The following is a 7698-nucleotide window of genomic DNA, read 5'->3' on the forward strand; positions in this document are numbered from 1 at the left end:
TTGCACTTCAACATCATACAGAAGGGCTCATGGTGATTGTCTTTTTTATCTTTTCTTTTTTCCTTTTATATTATTATGTTAATTAGTATAGGATGTTTCTAGGAATATTTATATAGTTTTTTTCTTGGGAAGGCGTGATAACATCTAACCGCCAGGACCTCTAACGTTAGGACATCGACAAAATACGTCATAACATCGACAAAAAAATCCGTCAGAATCACTAACCGTCAGGACATCGACAAATTTTAAAACTTTTGTTTTTTGGGGTTTAGGGGGGGGGGGAAAGGTACCTAGGTTAGGTTAGATTACGTATTTAATATATGCTATGCTTTACCCCACCCCCCTGATGTGCAAATATATAGCCGAAATTTGTCTCTAATTTATTTTATACTTATTACTATTTTATAAACTTAAAAATTTTTTGTCGATGTCCCGACGTGTCGATGTCCTGAAGGTAAGATGTTATGTCGTTTAGTGCTTTTGACGGTTAGATGAAATGGTAGCACCCCTTTTTTCTTTTTTTTTATTAATATTAATTTAGGATGCCTCTAGGAATGTTTATGTAGTTAATCGCTACACGTTAGCAAAATTTAAATTTTTCCCTAGCGTAGTGATTTATATCTGTAATAGTTTTAATTTTTTTATTATGTAAATAAAAGCCAAAAAAAGTAGAGTCAAGTCATGTTAATTTGGAAATAATAGATCGAGAATCTATGCCCGATATTTTTTGCTCAACGGGTGGAAAGTCAAATTAGCACCGTTTAAAAGGTAGAAATACAAACCCAAACTCTGTCACGTTAATTTCAAATACATCGCTTGAAGTTTAGAATCTGTAAAACGACGCATATTAAAAAAAAAAAAAAAAAAAAAAAAAAAAAAAAAAAAATGTGATGCATTATCACATAGACTAACAAAATAGAAAGGTAGGAAAAACCAGTGATGCATCATCAACATTTCTTTCCGGGTGATGACCCTAAATTTGCATAAGTCTTTTAAAAACCGGTTAAAGTAACATATTATTCAATACAATCTAAAAGAGAATGGGGTGAGCTTGTTACTACTCAAATAGTATATTATTGTTAAATAATACAAGAAGATAATAATAACTCGCGATGATATCTGGATGCAAAAATTAAACTTGTCCTGTCTTAATAGCTATAACCTGAGTGAAATGTATCTGGCAGATGAAAAAGTTGAATCTGGTGTGTTCTGGCTTATAAAGGATTTTATTAGAAAACAATCTAAAAAGGATAAAATCTAAAGCTGGACAAAAAACCTGGGCTTTTGAACAATTTGTGACCAATCAGACAAATACGCATGGCTTCCAAGCAGGGTTGGTAAACTACTTTGAAAAAAAGGGAATGGAAAACGGATGAACTGAGTGAAAATCAGTGAACTTGTATGTGAAAATAATTGGGAAATTGGCAAAACCCAATAATTTGTTATGGAAAAATACACAATATTGTTGGCTTCTAGAGGGGGTAGGGCCCTGAAACGTTGAAAAACAAAGAAAATGCGGAGACTGAAACATTTAGGTTTATCATATAGTTTGTCAATGCATGGAGAACCAATACAAATAGATCATGCACGCACCTATATCAATCGGGGGGGGGGGTGTTCTAATAATGTTTTTTTATTTTAACCATAAATTCCAGAAAATTCATGATTTCACGGGGGGGGGGGCACCAAAACCCTACCCCTCTGTGTATATTCCTCTAGTGGATTCCATTAGATGCAACATAGAAGAAAATAGGGTGAATAATATTGTTACTCAGACAGGATTTTACTCTTATCCGTTAAAAAAAATAATAGTAATAAAAGAAAACAATTGACAATTGTATCTTGAGGCAAAGAATAGAACACTTCAGTTTACCAATAGAATCTGAGAAAAATATCGACTGTCCTCAATCTATAAATATTGAAACTTTGTAAGAATGTGCACTGAAAATCTTTTTCAAAGAGGAATGGCGACTTAGTGCATCCACAGAGAAAATGACAAACTAATGTCTCAGCCTTCCTTATTAAAACTATGTTTAGCTACACTTGGTCTAGTTTTATGAGAGAAAAAACTCCCCACTCGAAGAAAATCATTCACATTATTCCATGGGCGTATATCGGACAGGGAAGCCAATTATCCACACACATTTTATTCGTTGCTGTATTCACCTGTTAATGCTATGTCAAGGAGGCACACTTGTGCCTCTTTAAAGAGGCGATCCACCACAATGTTAAGCGATTTCCGGTCCTAGAGGTCGCAGAGAGACGGCGGTTACCGCATTTTGTAGCCCAAGCTTAAACTAAGTAATGTGCAAAATTTCATCCTCCTCCGACTTTATCTTCATGGGGTAAACTGGGCCGGAAGTTTCGACCCTCCCACCACAGCCCCCCTTTAACGTTGTCCGATTGGGCTGAAATTTAGAGGTTAAGCTTTCCTAGGGCCCGGCAGCTCATCCTCGAAATTTCAGCTGAATCTGATCACTCATTCCCTGTTTTCCAAAAACCAGATATAGCCACTTAATGTTCATTGCTCTTTTTTTTATTAGCCACGCCTACAGGCCACAGTTGGCAACGGATCCGGGTGAATGATTACTCATTCGAAGCGGAATTCGACCTGTTAGGGCCTTTTGATATTTTCAGACCGAAAAAATTATCCCCCGAATTTAAATTTACGAAAAACCTCGTTTTCCTATTAGAGCCCATGTTAAATTTTCCCACCACAGCCTCCCTTTAACGTTGTCCGATCGGGCTGAAATTTAGAAGATAAGCTTTCCTGGGGTCTGGGAGCTTATCTTCGAAATTTCAGATCAATCTGATCACTCCTTCCCTGTTTTCCAAAAACAAAATATCAAGTTTCTTGGGGATTTACTTGCGTCAAAAATAGATTCGACAGACTAAAAATACAATAACAATTGTGTCTCTTTGGTACAGTGGTCGATACTCCTGACTGTCAGGCGGAAGACACGGCTTCGATTCCCCGTCAGAGGAAATTTTTTATATACTGAATTAAAGTTTAAAAAAGAAACTCAGTTTCTTTTTAAAATTATTTGAAGAAAACTACGTTTTTTAAAGAGTTAAAGAGGCTGAGTTACAAGGTCGAACCTTAAAACGTATAGGGATTAGGAGGCACAGTTTGGGGGCTGTTAAAGAGGCTGAGTTACAAGTTCGAACCTTAAAACGTACAGGGATTAGGAGGTGCAGTTGGGGGGCTGCCGCCCCCCAAACCCCCGCTTCCATATATGAAAGGGGCTGTGCCCTCCTCAACGCCTCGCTCTTTACGCTAAAGTTTGACTTTATCACAACTCTTTTTTTTAAACAATAAAAACTTTAGCGTAAAGAGCGAGGCGTTGAGTTTATATTCCCGCAAGCGATACTCCTGACTGTCAGGCGGAGGACCTGGGTTCAAGCGACGTAGTACCCACCGGTATTAAGTTACCCGTAAATTGCGGGGGACAGTTGAGGGGGTCCTTCCACTTCCCTTGTTCCTAGGTTCCTTCATTCTGCTTGTACTTATTCAGCGCTCGTGGATTGCGTAATAATCATTCCGTAGCAAAATGGCAAGCGTGAAGCTTGTGTTCAATGATGTACTGAACTTTGTTGAACGGGCGATGAAGGCTGGAAACCCGATAGACAGTATTGTCAAAAGTGCGGTATCACATTTCTCCAATGCGGATATATTGGAAGCGAAAATAGGTGATTTGGGATGAAGCCGAATATGCGACGAGAGTGACTGCAAGAGACAAAAGTTCGGATAATGTCATTGACATAATGAAAGTTTTTAAGATGTGTGCCGAAAAAAACATTTCGCTCCCGCGGTATACAAACCTGATGACGTGCCCTTTATTCCAGGCGAAATAAGTGCAAATTTGACGAAAACAGTGGGAGAGCTATGCCGAGATTTCGACAGCTTCGTCCAGTCTGAGTATCAGCTGCGCGATTCCTAACCGTCACGCAAGAATAATGGAAGCATAAGCAGACTTACGCCGTAGTTCTCAAAAATCCGCCCCAAGGACTGACTGATCCCTAATCACAGAAATACTATTTAATTAGACTTTGCGTACAGACAAGCAATGACATCGTCGAACTGTGGCCTCGTAAGTGTGCTTGGAGCTTTCTCGTGAAATACAAAGCGACCGCCGATTCCATTGCACAGGCTATTACCAGTACCGATAATTCCGTTGTCGCGAGGATAAAAAGCCCCTCTTTCTTCGGGATAATTCGCCACGTCCGTGCTAGTATTTCAGAAGAGGACTTACGCAGTTTAGTGTCGAAATGTGTCGAAGCTTCTGGAATAGGCAAAACCAGGTCATTCAAACTGAAGTTTGATTCGCATGAAGACCTACAGAGTGCAATCAAGTCTCCCCCCGTGATTGGGTATGAGCGGCTGCCAATTCACGAATACAAATTTATGCCAATCCAGTGCTACAAGTGTCAATGCTTCGGCCACGCAGCAAAGGCATGTCCAAATCCGCCAAAGTGCTCCCGTTGCGCTGGGAAACACTCCAGCTCAAAGGACAATCCCTGCCAGAACCCCCTCAAATGTGCTCTATGTGGTTCGGCAAACCATCCCTGTTACAGTTTTAAATGCCCTGAAGCACAGAAAGCGTTAAAACAATGAATAATCTTGAACTCAAAGTTGTATCATGGAACATGAATGGTGGAGTTCTGGATAAACTACTTCTGGTTGAGCAATTAGTACAAGAATATGACGTAGTCTGTCTACAGGAGCACTTTCTTACAACTGAAGGACTTCAGCTTCTTGAGGTCAATGACAGTTCCAGCGTATTCAGTGTTCCTGCAAAGCGTTCTGGCAGAGGTAGACCCTCTGGTGGTATTTCAATACTGGTAAGCAGAAGTCTTAATCCTTCCTTGTACAAGCAGTCTGATTTCTTCGTCGGTGTCCGAATTGCTGATACAGCTCTATTCTGTGTCTATATGCCCACGGATTATCGTGACGATGAATCTGATGCAAGATTCAATGTTGCTTGTGGACAGATTTGTGGAGCAGTTGACGGATGTGTTACGCAAAAACTGTCATGCATTGTAACCGGAGACATGAACTGTAACCTGTGCGACAACAGCCCAAGAACTCAGGATCTCTCAGCTGCCTGTGAAAGTCTCCGTGTACTTGAAAATGACCTGGACTACACGTATGTACACAACTCCGGCTCTGTATCCTCCCTTGACTCAATGCTGTGTTCTGCAGATGTGAAGACAAACGGAAAATGTAGGGTAAAATTAAGCATCTGTGCTTCCGACCACCTACCCATCTCGAATGTGTTCTGTGTCACTAATAAACCTACTCAGCCCGATGAATGTCACCGTAAATGGGTGGTAAAATCTGAGTGTGGAAAAGCCGACTCTGCGCTTTTCAAGTCCGTGTATGATAATATACTTGAAAAGATAAAGGTCCCAATTCAACTGCTTCAACAAGATTCGCCTGTTCCCGATAATGAGAAGCAGATACTCCTGAACAATTACTGTGCAGAAATTACACATGCCCTACGCTGTGCCGAAAAGGCTGCAGTTCCGACACGAAAAGTTCGAATCGGAAGTGAAAATCCACAGTGGTCTCAGAATGTATAGTTGTCCGAGTCTTGTAGTCGATCTAAATTCTGGTATACACTATGGAACGAGTGCGGGCGCCCTCGTCAAGGTTTCTTGAATGATATCAGGCTATACACTAAGCGAAAGTTCGCCAAGACCCTTGCTAAAAATCAAACCGACTTAATGGACCAGAATTGCAAAGTGCTTGAAGGTGACCCAAATGCAGTCTGAAAGTATATTAAAAAGAAAAGGAGTCCGAAATCTCACAAAGAAGAAATTTTGCCAAGGGAAAGTAACTGGAATAAATATTTCACCGCCAACTTCTCACCGCCGAACAAGGCTCTCGAGAAAGAGTTCGAAAAAGAGCTCGAATCCCTCCTAGCGTCAAATGAACGAAGTGTCGGGTTCGTTGTTACTGTTTCTAGTATCCGTCATATGCTTTCTAAACTGAACAAGAAGTATTCTCGAGGTGATGATAATATTTGTGGAATGCATCTGGCTATTGGGGGTGACAATGTGTTAAATCACCTTGCTCTTATGTACCAGATGATCTTTAACTGCGATCTTGTCCCCGATGTTTTCTGTGTTGGCGTCGTTACACCAGTTCCCAAAAAGGGAATGATCCCAGGAACTTTTCATCATACCGCCCGATAACTTTTGCGCCGGTATTCTTCAAACTCATGGAAATGCTTGTTTTCGGTGACCTAAGTGAAGCTTGTTATACTCCCGATTCACAATTTGGGTTTAAGAGTGGTACTAGTCGCGAGCATGTTCATTCGTTGATAGCTAATCTTTTGCTCAGTGCTCACGATAATAATGATACACTTGTTCTAGCTAGCCACGATGTGCGTAGAGCATTCGACTCCGGTATCCACGCACACATACTTAGTTCTGCTTTTAAACGCGGAGTTGACCGTTCGGTTGTCGTTGCATGGAGGAGTATGTATAGGAGGCAGGGAGTGAAGATTAAAGTCACCACTCATCGCGGTATGGTGGTATCCACCGTAGTTATACCTGTCCGTAAAGGTATCCGGCAAGGCTCCATTACTTCCCCTCCTCTATACAACAACAGCATTATCGTCCCTCAAGAATCTGCCAAAACGTGCTGCATATATCTAGGTATAGACGTGTCGCTCATCAATTACGCTGATGATATACTTAACGCAAGTAGGTCTGTTTCAAGTGTTGAGGATAACTACAATATATTGAGTGATGAATATGCTAAGATTGGGCTAGCTTTTAATGCTGCCAAAAGTGAAGTAGCTATTTTTCATCACAACTTGAAAGATTCGACCCCGATTAGCGTGCTCCTAGGCGATACTGCGGTGAGCTCAAAGCCATCTCTAACTTAGCTTGGACTGCCAATCGCTTCAGATCTGCGGTTTACTCGTGAAGCACTGGTTGAGCTTTTTTCTGAAAAGGCACGCTAAGCATACGGACTACTTCTACCCTGCAAACGTATGTATAACCGTGGTATACTCGGAAGGCTCTATTCCGTGTTCGTTATCCCGCATGTTCTGTCACTCTCGCCGTTTTGGTCTCTTTTCACCGAAACAGATAAGCGCTCAGTCCGTCGGGTTTACTATAAGTATGCAAAGTATCTTTTAAGTGTTCCGCCATGGGAGAGAAACTCAAGAGTTTCGAAAAATTACAGCGTTGTGGACCCGACTACTGCAGCTACTGAGCGAATCGTTCGATTTCGGCGTTCGCCTAATCCTGATCATGATATATACCGAGCTATCGTAGGCTAGTTTGAATAAGAGTTTAGTATGCTGTATATAGATTGTTATTGAAGTCTTGTTGTTTCTCTTATTGCGTTTTCTTTTTCTCTTTTTTTTTCTTTTTTTTTCAATACTCCGTTTTGTAACCTTGTGTTATTTATGATGGGAAATAAAAACCATTCATTCATTCATTCATTCATTCATTCATTCAGTTTCTTTTTTAAATCCAATCTATTAAATCCTTCGGCTCAACAGGCGTCTCCAGAAGAATATCACAGTCGGCCTTCAGGTTACAGGTAAGTCTCCACTGCTTTGATAACATTATTTAAAAAAAACTACGTTTTCTAAAGAGTTAAATAAGTAATAAACTGTACAAAAACGTTCAGAAATTATTTTAAAAAAACTACTTTTTATAACGATTTAATAAGGCTGA

At 40.4% G+C, this 7698-nt stretch overlaps 1 protein-coding gene across 1 annotated transcript; it reads left to right on the forward strand.

Moving 5' to 3' along the window:
• The first annotated feature begins 6230 nt into the window (after positions 1-6230).
• LOC148952512 (uncharacterized) lies at positions 6231-6896 on the forward strand. Its single transcript, XM_089089217.1, has one exon. The coding sequence runs from the start codon at positions 6231-6233 to the stop codon at positions 6894-6896; it is 666 nt and encodes a 221-aa protein (XP_088945343.1).
• Positions 6897-7698: the final 802 nt, after the last annotated feature.

This window comes from Artemia sp. Qi Xiang Cuo, chromosome 5 (genome assembly GCF_049724085.1).
Source record: "Artemia sp. Qi Xiang Cuo chromosome 5, ASM4972408v1, whole genome shotgun sequence".
Classification (NCBI taxonomy): Eukaryota; Metazoa; Arthropoda; class Branchiopoda; order Anostraca; family Artemiidae; genus Artemia; species Artemia sp. Qi Xiang Cuo.